Source organism: Lynx canadensis, chromosome C1 (assembly GCF_007474595.2).
Source record: "Lynx canadensis isolate LIC74 chromosome C1, mLynCan4.pri.v2, whole genome shotgun sequence".
Lineage (NCBI taxonomy): Eukaryota > Metazoa > Chordata > Mammalia > Carnivora > Felidae > Lynx > Lynx canadensis.
Window position 1 is genome coordinate 15,516,714 of NC_044310.1, and position 22,480 is coordinate 15,539,193.

The 22,480-nt window shown below is 47.0% G+C and overlaps 2 protein-coding genes across 3 annotated transcripts in view; one reads left to right on the top strand and one right to left on the bottom strand.

Moving 5' to 3' along the window:
- The window catches only part of ALPL (alkaline phosphatase, biomineralization associated), a 58,272-nt gene that overhangs the window by 8,088 nt on the left and 27,704 nt on the right, over positions 1 to 22,480 (top strand). The window contains exon 1 of one of the 2 annotated variants that reach the window (XM_030327232.1): positions 4,321 to 4,371. The exons of the other annotated variant lie outside the window; for it this stretch is intronic. The gene's annotated coding sequence lies outside the window, so the exon portion shown is untranslated. Of the gene's footprint in view, positions 1 to 4,320; positions 4,372 to 22,480 lie in introns of those variants that run through there. 2 annotated transcript variants of the gene reach the window in all.
- Positions 433 to 657, bottom strand: LOC115521788 (ATP synthase membrane subunit DAPIT, mitochondrial-like). The gene has a single exon (XM_032594213.1). The coding sequence runs from the start codon at positions 607 to 609 to the stop codon at positions 433 to 435; it is 177 nt and encodes a 58-aa protein (XP_032450104.1). The 5' UTR covers positions 610 to 657.

Below are 22,480 nucleotides of genomic sequence, written 5' to 3' on the forward strand. Positions count from 1 at the left end.
ATCTTTGTGGTGGGATCCAAGCCCTTGGGGGACCTTGGTATCTACATTTGTTTGCACTGGAACCATCTGCCTCTGGGATTTGCTGGAGGTGGGGTTGAAGGCTGGGGGTTGGGGGGAGGGTGGATGAGAAGGAGGTGATGGTGCTGAGTGGAACCAAGCTTAGGTGGCCCTGTTTGGGCTTTTATTCTCTCAGACAATGGGTCTTGGGGCCTGGACACCCCCTCTTCTAGCCAAGAGGAAGGAAATGACAGTCCTGGCAGGAAGCATCCTCAGAAAGCCAGAGGACCCTGGGTGTGGATCCCAGCCCTGCCATTCAGGCTGTGTGACCTTAGGCAAGACCCTTTCCCTCTTGGCTTTCAGTTACCCCACCTGAACACTAGCTTCTCCAGGCATAGGAACTTAGCAGATGAAGTAGTACACTTCAAAATCTGCTTATGTTGCTTCCACAGCTGGTGTTTTTTTAGACCTTGACTTGAAGTATGAGACCATCAAAGCGATGCCTCCATATGTGGCCAGTACACAATTCATTCTACCTGTGAGAGTGTAAGAGTTGAAATATTTTCTGATACCAGTGAGTTGGAATTGGGTATCAGTTTCTGGACCTGCCATGATTCCAATCTTGCAAAAGACACCAGTTCCGCTTGTTGTGTTCTTCAGCCTACCGCCTTAGGACTTTTCTAGTTCATGTGTGGCAAGCAGTTGGCTTTCATGCTGCTACTTGCTTACTTTACGCCCATGTCAGACATCACTAATCAACCACTGCTCTGTTTCCTTCCAACCTCAAGTACCTTCTAAACGCGGCGCTCCAGGCAGCCATTATCAACTAATTTGAGTTGGCAAATAAGACTGAAGGATGTCACAGAACCAAATTAGATTTAGTTATTGGGTGGGAGGTGGAGAAGGGACAGGCCCAGGGTGGCCTCCAGGTCACTGTCACCCTGCTCCTCCTTTGTATGGGAAAGCAGGAGGAACTCAGCTAGATTGGGCCAGAACTCACCTCTGGTGCAGGGTGAGGACCTTTCCAGGGCCATACAGTTGTGCCCCTGTTTAGTCCTCAAGGGGGCGGTGCTGGCTTCTAGAGCTGGTCACAGCCCAAGCTTTAAAAGTAAGAGTGGAAAGACAGAGGCTGGTTGCAGATTGTCCTAGAGAGTTAGGCTCACTCCTCCCCCACCCTGTGTACTAGTATCAGTAGTAGGTAATAATGGTCATAATAAGAGTTGTTAACATTTTAGGAATATTTATTATGCACCAAGCCATGCTGCTAACTGCTTTATATCTATTCACACTTTTAATCCCATTTCTCAAGTGAAGGAAATGACTCAGAGGTGAAGCAATTTGCCTGAGTTGCCCTGGCTGGTGACCCAGCGGAGGCTTGATGAACTGGTGGGGCCCCTGAGATTTTAAGTCACAGCTGTGCAAGTCTGCAGTTGGCTCCCTCGCCGGCTCCGCGTGGGGACTTCCAGACTCCACACTTGCTCACCATCCTCATTTCTCGTCTGTGACTGTGACCCTCCTTTACCTGTGCAGAGTACTCTTCCTCATGCAACACCTCTGTTCCACATACTCCTGGGGGCAGCACAGCAAATGGCATCTCTGCTATGACAGGTTAGAAAATTGGGTCTGGGGTCCAAAGGGAGGAAATGGTAATCCCTGCGCCAGGGGATTCCATGCTCTTTCTGCTTGTTCATTCATTCCTTTGTTTATTTTTTTTTTTAATTAAAAAAAATTTTTTTTTAACATTTATTTATTTTTGAGACAGAGAGAGACAGAGCATGAACAGGGGAGGGTCAGAGAGAGGGAGACACAGAATCTGAAACAGGCTCCAGGCTCTGAGCTGTGAGCACAGAGCCCGACGTGGGGCTCGAACTCATGGACCATGAGATCATGACCTGAGCCGAAGTCGGACACTTAACCAACCGAGCCACCCAGGCGCCCCTGTTTATTTATTTTTGAGAGAGAGAGAGAGAGAGAGAGAGAGAGAGAGAGAGAATGAGCAGGTGAGCAGGGGAGGGCAGAGAGAGAGAGAATCCAAATCCCAAGCAGCCTCCACACCATCAGCACAAGTCTGACACGGGGCTTGACCTCACAAACTGAACTGTGAGATCATGACCTGAGCAGAAATCAAGCTTAAATGACTGAGCCACCCAGGTGACCCGGATTCAATGTTCTACCTGTTCCTTGGGACTTTCTGAACTGATGACTGGGCAGGAGGTGGGAACTCAGGAGTGGTACAGCTGAGGTGGGGTGGGGTTTGATCCCGCATCCTGGATATACCAGTCCTAGCTCCTGTTCTTTTTTTTCTTTAAGTTTTTTTAAAAGATTTTATTTATTTTGAAGTTTATTTATTTTGAGAGAGCATGAGCAGGAGTCAGGGAGAGGCAGACAGAGAGGATCCCACTAGCAGTGCTGGGCTTGAACCCACGAACTGTGAGAACATAACCTGAGCCAAAGTCAAGAGTCGGGAACCTTAGCCGACTGAGCCACCAAGGTGCCCCTTAAGATTTTATTTTTTAAGTAATCTCTACACTCAACAACGTGGGGCTCGATTGAACTCACAACCCCAATATCAAAAGTTCTCTACCAACTGAGCCAGCCAGGTGCCCCCTTAGCTCCTGTTCTAATCAGCCACACGACCCTGGATAAGTCACTTTGATACTCCCAACCTCAGTTTCTAGGCTCCTATCATACTTTTCCATTTTGAAAGCCCATTCTTTTCTTTATGCTTAAGTAAGCTCTACACCCAACATTGGGGCTTGAACCCACAACCTCGAGATCACAAACAAGTCACATGCTCCACCTACTGAGCCAGCCAGACGCCCCCTTAAAGCCCTTTCTTATTCATGAACTCATTGAATCCTTAAAACAGCCTGAAAAAAAATATTATCTTCCCAAAAGGGGAAGCTGAGGCTCAGGTCCAACCAATGGCAACATCAGCCCTCAAACTCCGATTAGGATCCCAGACTAATGGGCTTTCCCCACATGCGTTCCCCAGCCTCTCTCCTCTTGGCCTTTGCACCTGCTGTCCTCTTCTTTGCAGCGCCCTCTTTGCCTGTGTTGTCTGTTGGTAGCATGGTTTTTTTTTTTCTAGATCTGGCTCAGAAATCTTGAGCTCTTTGTAATCCGGTCATCTGCGTAGTGTCTGCCTCTGAGTATGAGTTCCTAGAGGGTAAGAACCTCATCTGAATCCTTTGTGAAATCCAGTGTCTATCAACCCAGGTGTCTGTGTGCAGCAAATGCTTGATGTCCTTGGGTTAATGAAAGGCTGCTACACCCGGCAGGGTTTTCCCCAGCTCAGCTGCACTCGGTTCACCGTGGGGAAACCTGGGGAGGCTGTCCCACTGGGTTTGAACACCAGAGCCACCCCAGGACGAGCTCGGCTGCCCTTCCTACATCTCCATTTGTGTCCTCACATCTCCACCGGTGACACCAGCTCATAAATCGTTTGTTAACGATTGGCAGCAGGACAAGCCAGTTTCCCTGTTGGCGGCCCTTGGTCGGGAATGGGTGCCCCCAACGATTACCACTGCCCCGTCCTTTTGTACATTTTGTTCACAGATGCACCCTCGGTGCCAAACAACCTTAATTTCGTTTTTTATTTTTTTTATTTTTTTTATTTTTGGGACAGAGAGAGACAGAGCATGAACGGGGGAGGGGCAGAGAGAGAGGGAGACACAGAATCTGAAACAGGCTCCAGGCTCCGAGCCATCAGCCCAGAGCCTGACGCGGGGCTCGAACTCACGGACTGCGAGATCGTGACCTGGCTGAAGTCGGACGCTTAACCGACTGCGCCACCCAGGCGCCCCAAACAACCTTAATTTCTTTTCTTTTTTTTTTTTTTTTTATTTATTTTTGGGACAGAGAGAGACAGAGCATGAATGGGGGAGGGGCAGAGAGAGAGGGAGACACAGAATCGGAAACAGGCTCCAGGCTCCGAGCCATCAGCCCAGAGCCTGACGCGGGGCTCGAACTCACGGACCGCGAGATCGTGACCTGGCTGAAGTCGGACGCTTAACCGACTGCGCCACCCAGGCGCCCAACAACCTTAATTTCTTTACTGATAATAGTAATGGCCATCATGTGCTGCATCTATATGAACCATGCTTCTTGGTGCATAGTAGACACTTAATATATATTTGGTGAATGAATGAGTATTTGCACATCATACACTAGGGCTGGGCCTAAACAGAGGTTTCCAGGAAGGGAAACCAAGCTGTCACCTCACCCCTGCCTGGGATAGTCCTGGCATGTGTCAGCACCCTGGTTGCCTGGAACTGCCCATGGTCAACAGCAACAGAGACTAGCACCTCTCCAGGTGAAGAAGGACCGTGACTGCCCTGAAGGAGGTATTGCTGTGGTCTATAGTGCACAGAGGTAAAAATGAGGCTCAGTGTGGTTAAATAGCTTGCCCAGGGTCGCAGAGCTAGTAGGTGGGGGAGCTGGGATTTGGACTCAGAGCCTAGAGTCTTTCCCCTTTGCTTCTCAGTCTGCTGAGCAGGTTGGTTTTGGCTCCGGTGAGGGAGATAATGTCTGTCTGGGGATGTCTGGTCCAGAGTTCCAGACCTGGCTCCAAACAACCTTAATTTATTGAATAATAGTAAGCACCATCGTTCACTGAATCCCTACGTGTGGTATGCCCTTTTTCATCGGGTCCTCTTAGCCTCCCCACAGAGTAGCTACTGGAATCCCTGTTTTTAAAGGTGGAGAATAGAAGCACAAAAGAGGACTGAAGGTCATGTAGCTAGCTCATCAGTGGTTAAGCCAGAATTTGAACCTGGGCAGCCTGGCTCCAGAACATCAGTCCGTGATCATTTAATACTAGATAAATCTATGTAGGCCAGATGTGTAAACTCCTCTTGAACCTCATGGTTCTTCCGGAGCCAGACTCGGGGAGGAGGTGCAAGGCAGGAACAGACTATAGGACACTTCCTGGCCCCCTGAGCTGAGGAGTGCAGAGTTTATCTGTCCCTTGCGCGATTCCTGGGGGAAGGGAGAAATGGGGGCTGGGGTGGGGGGTGGGCACAGTAGGGCAGTCCTTGTGTCTCCAGGACCAGGGTCAGGGGGAGGCCAGGGCAACCAGCCTGGCTGAAGCCACTGTTAACTCAGAGACCTCAGCGGGATATTGGCCCCAGCCTCAGTCCAGGGCTCTGGCCTCAGGTCTGACTCTCCTGGGTTTCTATCCCAGCCTTCCAATGTCTTCCTGGGGTGGGGAATCTCAGAGCGCTGGCTTATGTGAGGACTTTGCTCTGAAATTGCCTCCTTCAACACCAAATCCCTGGGCTGGCCTGCCTGTCCCACTTCCCCCTTTTGGAGGAAGTGGATCCTTTCCTCTTTTGGGTAGCTGTGTGATTTGAATAATTGAGTGTTTCCCAGCTGGCACCTGGCCATGGAGGGCTCAGCTCTGCAAGGCCTCTAGCTGGGGCTCTGAGGCAGGCCTGCCAACTTCCTCATCCAATCGTGGTGGGCAGAATATAGGGAGAGTGTCTGTCTTGTTGGTTTGGCCAGGCCAGGCCCCAGATGATTCCTGGGAGAGGCAGTGCCGGCATCTGGCTGTGTCTCCTCATTTTCTGAAGTGGCTCCTGGTGGGGGAAGAAAGGGGCTGCCCCTGCTTCAGTGGCCTTTCTCATCAGCTCACCTGGGTGTCAACTTCTTAGCACGTGTCTGGGTGGAGGAAGGAGGAAGCAGAGTCAGGAAGGGGGAAAGATAAATGCAGAGGACAATATTCATTCATTTGCTCACTCATTCGACAAATATTTTCTTAGCCCAACTGCCTGCTAGGCCCAGGGCTGGGTGCTAGAATTCGTGGATGAATCTGGTCTAGTTTTTGCCTTCGGGAAGCATCCAGTGTGTGAGGAGATAGTCATGTAAGGAGTCCCTACAGAGACCCATGAAAGAAAGTGTAGGAGCCATGGGACTGGAGGAGGCCACCTAACCAAGCCTTGGGCAGAATGACCACAAGGTGCAGGTGGTATTCGATTTTTTTTTTTTCCCTCCAACAAATATTTACTGAGCATCATCTATAGGCAGGTGTGGTTCTAGGTGCTGGGATACAGCAGTGAATGCCACCAAAGTCCAGCTGGAGCTCCATTGTACTGGAAGAGACAGACGATGAAGTATTTATGTTAATTTCAGACAGTGGTGAGCACTGTGAAGGGTATGAACAGGGTTGTGAAATAGTGAGGAACTGGAGAGGACCGGAGGCCTCTTCACCCCGCGTGGGCAGGGAAGGAAAGGACACAAGAGGTGGTCTTTGACCTGAAGAAGGAGGAATGAGCCAAACATCTTCCTGGGGGAAGAGTGTTCCAGGCTGATGATTGGCCAGGGTGAAAGCTCTGAGGGGAGAAAGCAGGGCAGAGAAGTTGTGAGTGGTGCAGGGTGGGGGCCAGGAGGTGCTGTCAGAGAGGCGGGCAGGACCCAGAGACGGCAGACATCTGACCAGCTGTGGAAGAATAAGCGGGGCCTGCCAGGAGAAGTAAGGGGTTGGGTGACCTCCTGTTTGCTGGATGGCCCCTTGAGAAATGTGAGTAGGAATAGCCTTTATCCCTCTCTAAGTACACATGGTGCGGGGCAGTTGAGGCCCAGAGAGGGAAAGTGACCCTCCTGAGGTCACAAAGGGAGGTGGTGGGACTAGATCTAGGTCCCATAGTCATTAACCAGTTTTTCTCCAGCGTGCCCACACAGCCCCTCTGCATTCAGGTGGACATTAATTTTGCCAAGAAAGTTCCATACATTGCCTAGTCTGACAGAAAGGCGAGGCTCCAAGAGGAACAGGGACCTGGTTAAGAGTCATTCAGACCTCGGTTCCATATAACTGGCCACGACCAAGTGACTAAACCTCAGTTTACTCATAAAATGGGGACAGTAATGGTTTCTAGCTCATAGACTGCTGAGGACACAGAGAATAGGTGTCGAGCACAATGCAAATATGGGGAGCACTTTTGTTTCCATTTTAAGTTATTGTATGGACCCTTGGGTCTTTTTCAATGGATTAATCATGATCCTCATCACTGGTCCACAATGGCTCTTTGTCTATTTTATTACTAAAAATAAATTAAAAACTCCTATGAACTGTCATCCACACTACCAGGACTAGGATATTGATAGTAATTTACATCTTCCTCCAGGCTCCTCCAGCTCTCTGCCATCACTTGTCTTCATGTGGGGTCACCACTCTCCTGAATCTAGGGTTTCTCATTCCCCCTCCTCTTTTTTTTTTAAAGTAATCTCTATGCCCAATTTGGGATTGAACTCACCACCCTGAGATCAAGAGTCACATGCTGTACTGACAGAGCCAGCCAGATGCCCCAAACTTTGACTTTTTTGATTGTTATTTAAGATCACATATGTGTGTTTCATACACATGAGTCATACATAAATATATATATTTAACTTCATAAAAGTATCATACTTTATGTAATCTCCTTAGACTTGTTTTCTCACTGAATCCTATAGCTGAAATTGATTCAATTGTTGCATGTAGTTATATATATTTTTTTACTTTTGTATATATGATATATACCAGATAACTATTTCACAACATTTATTTGATTTCTTGTTGGTGGCATTGGGTTACTTTCAGGTGTTTTTCTAGTGTGGAAAAAGTACCTATGAATATTCACATACACATTTTACAATGCATGCATATAGGAATTTTCTCTTGATATATACCTAGCCATGGATTGTTGGGTCATAGGGTATGTGAAAATTTGTTCAGCATTACAAGACAAGAACAAAATGGGTTGGGTCTGTTTGTACCCCTTCCAGTAACATATAAGAACTGTTCTGTGTCTCTGTAACACATGGTGTTGTCCGACTTACAGTTTTTTCCGATCCAATAAGAATAACAATTTCTCTTTGTAGACTTGATTTGCAATTCCCTGATTACCAGCAAAGTTGAGTGTGTAGAGTATGTATGAGTCCTCTTCTGGTGACGTCTTTTGTCCATTTTTCTTTCTTGTCCTTTTTTTGTCCTTTTCTTACTGATTTGTCATAGTTCTTCGTATTCCTGAGTCTAGTCATATTTTGGAAACAGAAATTCTAAAATTTAACAAAGGTCAATTTATCAATCTTTCTTTCTTTCTTTCTTTTTTTTTAATGTTTATTTATTTTGGAGAGAGAAAGAGACAGAGTGTGAGCAGTAAAGGCGAAGAGAGAGGGAGACACAGAATCTGAAGCAGGCTCCAGGCTCTGAGCTGTCCAGTACAGAGCCCAATGTGGGGCTTGAATTCATGAACCCTGAGATCATGACCTGAGCTGGAATCAGATGCCTAACCACTGAGCCACCCAGGTGCCCCTCCTTTTTTTTTTTTTTAACAGACAATTTTATTTTATTTATTTTTAAGGTACAAAGTATGATTTTTTTTTTAAAGTAGCCTCCATGACTAGCATGGAGCCCAATGCAGGGCTTGAACTCACAACCGTAAGATCAAGACCTGAGCTGAGCTGAGATTAAGAGTCGGACGCTTATCTGAGCCATCCAGGAGCCCCGATGATAATTTTCTTTTGTATTTTTAGACCTTCGTGCTTTTGAACTTTTTTCTTAAAAAGTTCAGATAACCTTATTACACTGCCAGTACAATCTTAAATAAAAATGGTGATACTAGGTATCTTTGCCTTGTTTTTTTATTTTAGAAAGAATGTTCTAATATTCCCCTTTTAATATATATGTCTTGTAGATTTTTAAAAAATGTTTATTTATTTTAAGAGAGAGAGACAGATAGAAAGTGAGCAGGGGAGGGGTAGAGAGAGGGAGACAGAGAATCCCAAGCAGGCTCCGCACTGTCAGCACAGAGCCCGATGTGGGGCTCGAATTCACAAACCGTGAGATTATGACCTGAGCTGAAATCAAGAGTCTGATGCTCAACTGATTGAGCCACCTACAAGGAGCCCCTTGTAGATTTTTTGTAAACTTATTTTTTTCAGGTTAAGGAAGCTCTCTTCTATTCACAACTTACTGAGAGCTTTATGAAAATAATAATTAGTGTTGAATGGTATTAAATGCGTTCAAAAAGTATCTTGAGATGATTAGATGGTTTTCTCCTGTAATCTGTTAATGAATTTAATTACATGTATAGATTTTCTAATAAACTATTCTTGCATCCTAGGAGAAACATAACATTCATTATGTATATATTGGTTATGGTCTGATAATCTCTTGCTTGGAATTATAAATAGACCTCTAATTTTCATTTTTATATTGTACTTTTTTGGCTTTGGTATTGCAATTATAATGTCCTCATAGAAGTAGATAGTAATGTTTTCTCTTTTGCTTTCTTCTGGAAAAAGTTTGGGTAAATTTGAGATGATTTGTTTCCTTAAGTCTGATAGAACTGATCTGTAAAATCACCTTGGCCTGTTCTCTTTGTGGAAAGATTTTTACTTTCCTGCTTCAGTTTTTATTTGTTTATTTATTTAAATTTTTTTTTTAATGTTTACTTTTGAGAGAGAGACAGAGTGTGAGCAGGGGAGGAGCAGAGAGAGAGGAAGACACAGAATCTGAAGCAGGCTCCAGGCTCCGTGCTGTCAGCACAGAGCCCGATGTGGGGCTCAAACCCACAAACCGTAAGATCATGACCTGAGCCAAAGTTGGACACTCAACCGACTGAGCCACCCGGGTGCCCCTGTTTCAGTTTTTAAATTTAGGTTTTTTATTTCTTCTTGAGTCAGTTTTGGTAAGTTATATCTTTAGGAATATATGTATTTAATCTACATTTTCAAATTTACTGGCATCAGGTTGCTTATAGCATTTTAAAAAATTGTATCCCCTTTTCTATAATAATTGTCTTATCTCTTTTATTGTATTTAAAAAAATTTTTTTCTTAATCCTTATTTTTGAGAGGGAGAGAGAGAGAGAGACAGAGCATGAGCGGGGGAGGGGCAGAGAGAGAGGGAGACACAGAATCCGAAACAGGCTCCAGGCTCTGAGCTGTCAGCACAGAGCCCGACGCGGGGCTGGAACTCACAAATTGCGAGATCATGACCTGAGCCGAAGTCAGACACTTAACCGACTGAGCCACCCAGGTGCCCCTCTTTTATTGTATTTTTAAAATTAATCTTGCCTCAAGTTTATGGACTTTTTAAAGGACATACTTGTGGCTTTGATCTTTTCAATTGAATCTTTGTTTTTTGTTTTGTTGATTTCTGTTCTTTATAATCTCCTTTTATTTTCTTTGGGTTGCTGTGTTTTCTAACTTCCTAAGTTGGACACTTAACTCGTTAATTTTTACCCTTTCTTTGCTGCATTCTATAATTTTTGGTGTATAAATGTTTCTGTGATCATTCAATTCTAAGTAATTTTAAATTTCTACCATGACTTTTCTTTGATCCAGTTTATTTAGAGATGTTTTTAATCTGAGTGTATGGGGAATTGTTTGTCCTTTTAAAAATATGACTTCTAAAAAACAAAAAACATGACTTCTAAATTGTACCATTGTCAGAGAATGTGGGCTATGTAAAAACCTGTCATTTAAAATGAGAGGCTTGCTTTATGGCCTGGTATGTGATCAATTTTTAAAATGTTTGAGTGTTTCTGAAAAGAATCTGTTTATGTACTTTTATTTCTGCCTGCCTGCATTTTTATCTCAATTTATCTTGCCTTTTCTTTTTTAATGTTTTATTACTTAAAAAAAATTGTCAGCTGTAGTTTTTCCCTACAAAGACCAGATTAACATTTTCTCATCTCTCTCCATCTCCCTCTTAAGCCCTCATATTCTTCACTGACTTGTCCTTCAGCCCCTGTGACATCACATTAAAATTGTTTTTAAAAAATAAACTTTATTTGTTATTTGCTCAGCCTTCAGATATCTTTAGTTTTATCTGTTCACTTTGTTTCTATTAAGTGGTTACTTCCATAAAAATTGGGGGGTGGGGTGTCTTTTTGGACAAACCTGAGCCATGTAGTGTGGTTTTCATTAGCCTTTAGTATTTGAATGACAGTTTAGCTGGATATGAAATTCTTGATTCAAATTCTTTTCCTTTGGTACTTTAGTCAATTTAATTTGATTATTCCTTTGTAAGTAATCTGTTTTTCTCTAGACTTTAGAATGATTTTGTTGTCTTGATATTCACCACAATATTTATTTTTTTTTAAGTTTATTTATGTATTTTGAGAGAGAGAGAGAGAGAGAGCAAACAGGGGAGGAGCAGAGAGAGAGAGAGAGAGAGAGAATCCCAAGCAGACTCCATACTGTCAGTGTGGAGCCCAACACAGGGCTCAAACCCAAACCATGAGATCATAACCTGAGCTGAAGTCAGACGCTTACCTGACTGAGACACCCTGGTACCCCTTCACTATAATATTTCTAAGAGTTCATTTTTCCTTCTCTGTCCTGTTTGGTATATTTGAGGCCCTTTCAAAGGGAGATCTTTCATCTTTCTTTAGTTCCAAGGTTATCTTCATTATTTCCTGAAATATCTCCTCCCTTGACTTATTTTCCTCTCCTGGGACTCCTGTTATCTAGATGTTGGCACTTAGACGTCCATCTCTCTTTTTGTTGATGCATAATTTCATACAATGAAATGCATAGATGTTAAGTGCACAATTCAGTGTGTTTTAACAAACATACATTACCTTGTAACCATGATCTCAAACCAAGATTTAAAAAGAGCAACATTTCCATCTCTCCAGCAAGTTCCTTCATGCCCCTTTCCAGTCCATTTTGCCTCCAAAATGCAATCCTTGTTCTGATTTCTTTCACCATAGATTAGATTGGTCTTTTCCGGAGTTTCATATAGATGGATTACGCAGCATGTACCCTTTTATGTTCTGCTTCTTTCACTTGACATAGTGTTTCTGAGATGCATCTATGTTTGTTGTATCCTTTGTTCATTCTTCTTGGCTGAGCAGTTTTCTGTTTTATCACTATACCACCATTGTTTATTCATTTGTTAATGAACATGTAAACTGTTTCCAGTTTGAGGTTATTATAAATAAAGCTATGAACACTTATGTATAAATCTTCATGTAGGCATATTTTCATTTCTTTTGAGGTAGAATTTCAATTCTTTGGGGTAGAATTGCTGGATCATGTGGTAAATGTATGTTTACCTTTATATGGAACTGCCAAACTCTTTTCCAACTTCACTGTACTACACTATATTCTCATGAACAATATATGAGACTTCCGGATTTTTCTACATTCTTGACAGTGTTTAATTTTACAAGGCATACTTTCGTTTGGTTTCGGTTGTTCTGGTGGGTGTGAAATGGGTTTAATTTTCATTGATAGCAATAATGTGGAACACCTTTCCATGAACTATTGGTTATTTGTTACGTTTTCTTTTTGAAGTGGCTAAGTCTTTTGCCCATTGTGTGTGGGAGGGGAGGGGCTGCTAATCATTTTATTCTCAACTTTAGTATTTTTAAATTTACTGGATACAGTCTTGCAGTCGTGTGTACTATGCATGTTCTTTTCCATTATGTGTCTCGTGTATTCACTTTTTTTTTTAAGTTCATTTATTTATTTTGAGAGAGAGAGAGAGAGAGAATCCCAATCTGGCTCCTTCCTGTGCTGTGATGTCATAGTGTAGAACCTCACACAGGGCTCAGTCTCACAAACTGTGAGATCATGACCTGAGCCAAAGTCAAGACTTGGATGCTTAACTGACTGAGCCACCCAGGCGCCCCTATTCACTTTTTTAATGCTATCATTTTTTTTTTTTTTTACTTCTTTTGCTTTTTTAATTTTCTTAATGTTTATTCATTTTTTTTTTTTTGATAGCAAAAGACAGAGTGTGAGTGGGGGAGGGTCAGAGAGAGAGGGAGACAGAATCTGAAGCAGGCTCCAGGCTCCGAGCTGTCAGCACAGAGCCTGATGCAGGGCTTGAACTCACGGACCGTGAGATCATGATCTGAGCTGAAGTCGGACGCTTAACTGACTGAGCCACCCATGTTCCCTCCTTTTTTTTTTTTTGTTTTTTTAATGCTTATTTATTTTTGAGAGAGAGGGAGAGGGAGGGAGGGAGCGCTCATGCATGTGCCTGTGAGCGGGGGAGGGGCTGAGAGAGAGAGGGACAGAGGATCTGAAGCAGGCTCCACGCTGAAAGCAGCAAGCCTGCCCAACTGGAACCCACAAATCGTGAGTTCATGACCTGATCAAGTCAAGACTTGGACACTTAACCGACTGAGCCACCCAGGTGTCCCCTTAATAGTATCTTTTGATGGGCAGAAATTTTAACTATTGATGAAGTCCTGTTTATCAGTTTTTTTCTTTTTGAGGTTTCACCTTCCCCAAAGTCACAAAGATAGCCTCTTATGTTTGCTTCTAGAAGCTTTGTGGTTCTGGCTTTTATAATTAGGTTTATGATCCATTTCAAATTAATGGAGTAAGGTTGGGGGCGATGTTTTAACTTATTTATTTATTTATTTATTTATTTATAGTGCAAGTCGGTGGGGGGGTGGGGAGAGAAAGAAAAGGAAGGAAGGAAGGAAGGAAGGAAGGAAGGAAGGAAGGAAGGAAGGAAGGAAGAAAGAAAGAAAGAAAGAAAGAAAGAAAGAAAGAAAGAAAGAAAGAAAGAAAGAAAGAAAAGCAAGGAGCCTGATGAGGGACTCAAACTCATGAACTGGGAGATCATGACCTGAGCTGAAGTCCAACACTTAACCGACCAAGCCACCCAGGTGCCCTGATGTTTAACTTTTTAACTTAAGTTTTACCATCTTTTTCATATTTTCTGTTTCCTAAAGTTTCCTGGCCTCTTCTTGGAAGTGTTCCTCTATCTGGTATCCCAGTTCCCTATTTCTACTCTACCTATTACGTTTGTTATTTCGACAGGCTTTTCATGCAGAATATTTTTACTTGGGTCCTCTAACACTTTACTGTTTTTTTATATTGTGAATATCTCCCTTCTTTTCTGTGTTTCTAAGGCTTATTTAATTTTTAAAATGTTTATTTATTTTCGAGAGAGAGACAGAGAGTGAGTGGGGTTGGGGAAGAGAGAGAGGGAGACACAGAATCCGAAGCAGGCTCCAGGCTCTGAGCTGTCAGCACACAGCCCTATGCGGGGCTCAAACTCACAAACTGTGAGATCATGACCTGAGCTGAAGTCGGACACTTAACCGACTGAGCCACCCAGGCACCCCTCTAATTCTTATTTAAAATTCTCAGTCCATCTGTTGAATACAGCTGATTCCAGTGGTATCTTTAATCAGTTTGTTTTGAAGCCATTGTGTTCCTTGGATTCCCTGTTCTTTAACCTGTGAGCTCATTTCTCGGGGGGCAGGGGAGGGGGGTCAGCTATTCTGTCTGGTGCTGCGCACTGGGCTAAAAATCTAAGCCTGACCCTAGTCTCTGTCAGCACCAGTGAACCCAAGGAGATGACAGTCCTGGAGTGGAGACCCTCAGTCTGGCAGAGCCACTCCTCTCTCCCAGGTAACCAACTCCACAGGACTAGGCTTCACTTCCAGCACTCCAGAAAGAAGCCGCCAGGGGAGGGGGCTGTCTGGTTAGGTCAGAACCCACCAGCCATGAGGAAGGGAATGGGTGGTAGAGGGACTGGAGGCCTGTCAGTTCCCTCTTGATTCCTGCAGTCCCACTTTGCCTGCTGTACCGCTGTGACTTTACTCCAGAAGACACTCATGCCACCTGCCTGGGCTGCCGACGTCCAAGTGAGAGCGCTGGCTTCGGTTGTTCTGGGGCACTGGGCTTGTTGGGGACGGGAGTGTATGCTGGGTAAGGCTTGATACAAAGAGCCAAGAGCAGAACTCAAATCCAATTTTGTTTTCTATTCTAGTATTTTCTACCACCCTAAAGACTAGGCCCCGCTCCTTCTTCTGGCTGTAGCACCAAGCCCCTACATACACCAATTTAAACAGAGCCCAGTGCAGGGTTTGAACTCATGATCTGTGAGATCATGATCTGAGCTGAAGTCGGATGCTTAACCGACTGAGCCACCCAAGTGCCCCCAAAGTGGCAATATTTAATATGAAAAACTGGCCTCATCATCTGCCCTTGCCCCTTTGCATGCACCTCACAGCTCACTAGTCTCAAAAAAAAAAAAAAAAAAAAAAAAAAAACATTCATGGCCCCCAGAACTTTGCATGGGCTATTTCCTCTGCTTTGACTGTCTTCCCCCCACTTCTGGAAAAATTCCGGTGCATACTTGAGACTCCTTCCCTGATGGTCCCTTATGGTCACTGTGATACTCAGTGATGGCATGGGAGTCTGGAGTTAGGAAACCTGGCTGCTTGTCCTGATTCTTCAATTCACTGGCTGTCAGTTTTGGGGAAGGTCACACTACCTCTTTAGGTTCCTGCTTGGGAAAAAAAAAATGAGTGTCAGGGTAGATCATTCCTTTTTTTTTTTTTTTTTTTTTTAATTCTTTTTTGAGACAGGGAGAGGCAGATCATGAGCAGGGAAGGGGCAGAAAGAGAGGAAGACACGGAATCTGAAGCAGATTCAGAAGTGGGGCTCGAACTCATGAACTGTGAGATCATGACCTGAGCTGAACGAAGTCTGCCGCTTAACTGACTGAGCCACCCAGGAGCCCCTAGGGTAGATCATTCCTAGACTCTCTTTCAGCTCTGACAAGCTGACACGGTAGTGAAGAGTGAAGGTCCTGGAGTGGGGCTGCCTATGATCCCTTCCGGGGTTAGCGCTTAGTGACTGTACTTCAATGCCTCCTTTGCTAACCTAGCATCATGGTTAAAAGTTTCTACTTCAGAGTTGGGCAGTTTGGGTTCCTAGTCCCAGCCCTACCACTGCTTGCTGTGTGATCATTGGCAAGTGACTTAACCTCTCTGTGCTTTTTTTTCTCTTCTGTAAAATGGGGTTGATACTAAGGGTGCCTACCTCAAAGTGTGAGAGCACAATGAATGCAGCTATTGTTATGCTGTTGGTGGTGGCTCACCATTATGCAAATCTCTATTCAGTTCAACAAATTCTTTGTTTGTGCCCTGCTAAATGTCTTCTAAATACGCTTTCTATTGGATTTTATCTCTTAACAGATACTCTCCATTGCATCTTATCTTTACAACAACCTTGCAAGATGGGGATGACTAACCTTGTTTGACAGATAAGGAACCTGCAGCCCCAGAGGCAAAGTCACTTTCAAAGCTGCACCGACAGGACTTAACCCTTGTCTACCTTCTCCATGGCCAAGATCTTTCCACTATGCTCCATGTTCAGAAAGATTAGTTGGGGGTTTTGGGGATTACCGGATAAACCCAGATGGGAAAGCTCAGTGAGAAGCTCCCCCACCCCCCTACACATGTATTCCAGCTGTCTGCCTGCCCTTGGCCATTCACAAGCTGTCTTTTGTAGATTTCACACAAATGTGGGTTTAGTGATGGGCCAGAAGTTAATTGAGGAGGCAGAACAAGGGTGAGTTGGACAATTAGGGGCTCCTATGACCTGGGATAGAGAGCCAGAGGGTCTCTGGGAAAGGGAGGGCGACTCTTGGAGGACAGGAAATCAGCAAAGAGGTGGTCTGAGTTTCGACAAGCCCAGAGCTGAAGATGGAGGCAGATGTGGGCCTTGCCAAGACGCAGCTCCAGAGGGTGGCACTGGGGTTGAACCCTGACCTCTTTGTGCTCCTGCGGGTCTGGGCATGTGGCTTCACCTCTGAGAGCCCCAGTTGCGTCATCTGCAAGAGGGCTGCTAGTGCCATTTGGTAGAGTTAGGGGAGAGGGCATAGGGGAGCCCAGTAACCCCTGGTTAGATTAGCATATGCAGGTGGACCTGAGATTTAATCCTGAAGCTTCCCGAAGTTTCCTTATCCACAGTTTGGGAGTCTCCTGCTCAGCTGTGTGGGATTATTGCAAAGCCACGGGGTGAGGGGTGAGGAGTTCTGCGTGAGCCTTTCTCTGTCCTCTCTATTTAAAACTGCAAACTGCAAACACCATGTCCTCCTCCCCACCCCCCTCCTTTTCCTCCACCACGTGGTATCCTATTGACTTTATTTCTTCTTTGTTGTCTGCTCATGCCGGCAGCCCACCCAGGATTTGGGTTGTTTGGTTCTGCATGTAGAACAGCCCCCAGCTATAGCAGGTGCTCAGTAAATAGCGGTCAACTGATTGATTGTTGGTTCGATAACAAGTAGGGAAGGGCCCTCGTGTATAGGGATGAGTCAGTATCAGTTGGATCTTGGAAATGTAGAGTAGAGGTCGGGACAGCTTGCTTGAGGTGTCCAGGGCTGCCTGGGAAAGCATTTGGGGCTTCGGGGCCTAGATTTCAAGGTGGTTCCTGGTCCCTCTCTGGCCACAGCCGGTGGGAGGTGAGTCCCGTAGGATAGTAAAGGTGTTGGGCCTGAGTACTGGGGCTTCTTGAGGAGCCAAGAGCCTCAGACAAACAGGGAAGCCATGATACTTGGCTTTCTCTTTAGCCTTTTTTTTTTATTGAATTTTTAAATTTTTGTATGTGATTTTTTTGTTTTGTTTTGTTTAAAGTAATCTCTATACCCAACGTGGGGCTTGAACTCACAACCCTGAAATCAAGAGTTGCTGGGGTGCCTGGGTTGCTCAGTTGGTTGAGCATCCAACTTATGCTCAGGTCGTGGTCTCCAGGTTCATGAGTTTGAGCCCCTCATCGGGCTTTGTGCTGGCAGCTCGGAGCCTGAACCCTGTTTTGGATTCTGTGTCTCCCTCTCTCTCTGCCCCTCCCTTGCTCATACTCCTCTCTCTCTATCTCAAAAATAAATGAACATTAAAAAAATAAAAATAAAAGAGAGTTGCATGTTCTACCAACTGAGCCAGCCAGGTGCCCCACTTCTTTAACTTTTTAAACCACTCTGACTTCCCCTAAGCAGAACAGACTACCTCAAAGAAATGACAGCCCCCAATGCCAACCCTGCACCGAAAGGCCTAGGAGAAAAAGCACTGGGCTTGGAGCCAGGCAGATCCCACAGCATGGCCTGGCCTTGCCCCTCTTTAGCAGAAGGATCTCGGGCAGGTCACTTCACCTCTCTGTGTTTCCTCTGTGAAATGGGTGTAGCAGGATCCCCCTGTACTCCGACCTCCTAGGGCTTTTGTGTAAAACCCAGTAAAAATGTGTATTATGACCAATCGTCACTAGACCGAAGGTCCCACAAGGAAGATCTTGCACCTGCAGCCCCTAACACAGGGGCACTTGGAACGTGGTGATCCAAGAGCTAAAGTCCACTGACAACAACTTTTGGAAGGGGAGGGTCTCAGTCCTGCCTGTAGTAGGGTTGTTACGTCCTGTTCAAGGATCTCCCACGGTTCCAAGGGTTTATAGATTCCAAAAAGAAAACCTACCTTGTGTTCAGTTGGACTTTTATTTAGCCATGCATTTGAACTTTACTGACCCATCTTTAACTTGTTTGCAAGATTTTTCCTTTGGTGGGAACAGCTGGCTGAGTATGACACGATGCGGTTGCTTACATTATAAGGGGCTCAGAGAAACCGACTGAACTGGAGCTCTAAGGTCAGACTGTGTTCCAAGTAACAGTAAATCCAAGGCAAACAATAAGGGGTATTAATTGGCTCACGGAACCTGGATGTTCAGAAGCGAGCTTCAGGCATGGCTGCATCCAGGGACTCAAGCAATGTTACCCAAGACTCCAAATTCTCTGCGTCTAGTTCACCTTCTAAGGAGTTGCTTCATCTTCAGGCTCCACACAGCCCTCCTCCCCACTGCCTCACCCTTACAACACACCATCCAGGCGGAGAGAGTCTTCCACTTTAAGCCAGTCAGGACCCACCTGCAGCTGCTGGGGGTGAGATCAATCCCATCCAAACCACATGGCCAAAAGGGGGAGGGTTGCCGTCCAAGGAAACTGGGACATTGTCAGGAAGGGGAAGTGGATTCTGGGTGGCCAAAGATTACAGCAAATATCCACGATCGTCATCAGAAGGAATGTGAAAAGCCAGAGGAACATCTGCAGAGCACTTTACAGTTTGCAAAGTTCCTCCCTTCCAAGAAGCTGATATTGGAGGCAGAATGGCATTTATTATCCCTGCTTCACAAATGAGGAAACAGCTCTTGAGTATTTGGCCAGGACACTGACTTGTACCCCCTTGGCCTGCCCCTGCCCCGTCTCAGCCCCTCTGAGGAGTTATAAACCCAGAAAGGCTGACCTGGGAGGGAGGGGGCCCAGGGGGCATGGGCCAGGGGCGGAGGCCTGACTTCAGGACCTGTGGTGGGGTGGTGAGTTAGTGGCCGGGCACATACACTGTGGGTATTCGACAGCACTCACAGCCAACACTCCAGTGCACACACAGACACGGGCAGAATGAGATCACGCAGCACACTGGTGCGGGGCTCCCCGTACCTAGCGGTGGCTGAGGCCTCCGCTGTGCCATTGGTGATGGAAGCTGCCCTGGCAGATGACCCGGATGGCGGTAGCAAGCTGGAAGTGGAGCCAGCCAGGCCTGGCCCGGATCCCAGCTCTCCCACGCGGTTGCTGTGTGACCCTGCTCCTCCCGCCCATTTCCCGAGTCTCCGTTTTGCCTTCTGACCCAGGGCTGATAATTCCCACCTCCCAGGATCCTTGGAAGGCGGAACCCAAAGCTCCGGCACGTAGTAGGTGCTCCATTAAGAGTCCTTCCCTTTCCGTCTCCGTGGCGTCCTGTTAATAGCTGTGTGACCTCGGCCAGGCACCTGAACTTCTCTGTACAGTGGGAGCAACGATCGCACACGCGAGAGTGCTGCTGTGAGGGTTAGGCGAGTCGGTGCATGCGAAGCGCTTAGAACCGGGCCTGACACGCTCACTGTACCTATTACTACCAGCTAACGTTTATTGTGTGTTTCATGGGCCGAGCCCTCGGGATTTATCTTCCGGTTTTTTGGTCGTGTTCTCATGCTTACAATCGCACAGTGACATCGGCACTCACTGCGATGACCTCCCTTGCACGAGTGACGAAACTGAGGCCCAGAAAGGTGAAGTGACGTGCCCAAGGTCGTGAAACCAGTAAGCAATGGGGACTCTGCCGAGCTGTGCGCCCTTGGGTGGGACCCTCGCTTCCGCCGGCCCAGGTTTCCTGTTGGGGGGGGGGGCGGTATCCCTGCCCTGATACCTCCTGGGGTCACCAGCAAATGCAATAGCAGCAGGAGCCGCCGCCTCCTGCTGCTGGAAGGTTCTCTGGGAATGTAAGGAACGCTGTTATCCAGCGCCAGCTGCAGAGTGCTATCTCTGGGAACATCCGTGTCCTCCCTGCTCTGACGCGAGCAGGGTGATCGCGACCCCCCCCCTGCACATGCCACCCAGGGATGCTGCTTGTGTTGGCTGGCACCCAGCAGGCTACAAGTTCACCGCCTATCTCCCCAATCCGGAGTTGTCACGGCCTCTCTCAGGGCGCACGTGGGGCCTGTGGAATGGCCGCTTCCTCTCCTAGGGGAAGGCTGCCAAGGTGCGTGGGCCTCGAGGGGCGGGGAGCAGAGAGAGCCATGGTGGTCCAGTGACCTGCCTGAGGACCATCTGGAATAGGAGGCTTCCGGGGGGAGGAGGCGTGTGTCTAGGGTGTCACCATGTATGACCCCGGGTAGATCCCCTCACCTGACCCCTCTTCTGTAAGTGGCGCTGAGGAACCCTCCTCCAGGGGCTGGGGTGACATGGGATGTAGTGAGCGTTTCCAATAGCAGCTGCATGCGGTCCATTCGTCCACAGACGCACAATGTCCATGCCGTAGCCAGAACAAACGTGGTTCATTTCCAGGCTCACCTGCTGCTTGGGAGTTTTTACACTTGGCCCTGGAAGACAGAAACATCCACAGGGAGCGTTGAATACTGGCGGTGTGACCTCGGGCAAAGGACTTAACCTCTCTGTGTTTCTGTTCTGTCACCTGTAAAATGGTAATAATAGCACCTATGGGGTAGGTTGTTTTAGGGATTAAATGAGGCAATAGAGGTAAAATGTTTAGAACAATGGTTGGCACATAGTAAGGGCTATGAAAAGGTTTGCTATTATTTAAGGGTACAATGACAAAGTGCGAAACAAGGCCTTTTTTAGAATAGTCTCAGTTTGAATTGTTCTTTTCAATTGACACAAATCATTCATGTCTGGAATTCCAAGACATTGGCACCCACGCGAGGCCTCCCAGACTGCTTTGTGCTTCCAGTAATAGCCCCCAGATTGTAGCTGGTTACTGTGGAGACTTGTGCCTGCCGTTGGTGTGCTGTGTGGCCCTGGGGAGCTCGTGTACCCTCTCTGTGTCTGCCTTTTCGTGTTGTCGATGATGAGAGCAAGGATGGACAGTCCTGTCTGTCTGTCTCCTGGTAGCAGAGGGGCTTCTGCTGCAGGAGTGCTGAGTGAAACACCCAAGTGCAGGGGGTGGCAAACACCTTAGAAACACACAGCACATGCTCCCCTCCCCCCACCCCCCTCAGCTTCCAGGCTCGGCCCAGAACAAGGTGGTCTGGGACAGAACGTAACTTCTCCGTGGGATGGTAGAAGCCCGTGTGCCCATAGAGGAGCCATCCCTGACCCTCCTGTGCCCAGGCACCCCAGCCATCTGAGCTCCCAGGAATGGGTTTCTGGGCCCCGCCCCCCACTCCCCACCCTGCCAGCTCTCCTACCAGCTGAACCTTGACTGGCTCTAGTCTTCTGCCCACAGAGCCAGTTTGTGGCATGAAGACCATCCAGATGCCCCAGGGAGCCCCAGAAAAGCTTTGGCTGCAGAACCCAGGCCTTTGGGGCTTCTGATTCTCGCTCTGCTGTGTGGTCTTGGGCAAGCAGCAGACCGTCTGAGCTTCAGTGTCTTACTTAACCTGTAAGATGGGCTGGCATGTAAGCGGGCAGGGGACATGCAGGGTGTGCTCTTGACCCCGTGAGCTCAGCAGGCAGAGCCCGTTGTGGCTGGTCTGGGCTGCTCCTCCTCCCTCCTGTCAGGGGCACCCTCTCTCTCTGTTCACCTCAACCCCCACCGTCCTTCCGGCCTGGCTTTCCTCCCACTCTGTCCGTGGAACCCTCCTGGCTGATCCTGGGGGCTCTCTCTTTCTCCCCTTCAAGAGGAAAAGAACATGTTGCACTGCTGCTGGTGGATGGTCTCTTCCCATGTGGAAACATGGAGCCCCTTGACCATGAGAACTGGAACCTCTACCCCTTGCCTTTAGTTAAATACCCACCTCCTGCCAAGTGGAGGTCCTGTGGGGCCTTCCAGGCAAGCAGGTCTGTGGGAAAGCCCTGGGGGCTAATGCCTGCCTGGCCAAGCTGAGCCAGCAGAGAAGGGTCTGTCCATTTTCTGCTCCAGGCGTTCACGGGCTCCTCTTAGCCACCATCCCGCCCCCCCTTCCCCCATCCTAGCTGCAGGCTGATATTCACTGAACACTTACCATGCCCTGGGGTCTGTTTGAATCCTGTCCATCTATTAACTCACACAATCCTGACAGCAACCCTGTGGTTTCTGTTAGCCTCCCACTTTGCAGACACAGGCCGGGGGTCCGTGGCCCTTAGCTACTCTCCCTGGCTCAAGAGGGGCAGAGGCAGGATCTGAACCCTGTGGCCTGGCTGCACAGCTCGCTCTTTCTGCGGCTGAGCTGTCTTCAGCCGCTCACGCCTTGACCCCACCACCCTTCAAACCCACCTACCGACA

Excerpts from the sequence above, each read along its gene's own strand:
- LOC115521788 (XM_032594213.1), bottom strand. The coding sequence starts at position 609 with ATGGCAGGTCCAGAAACTGATACCCAATTCCAACTCACTGGTATCAGA.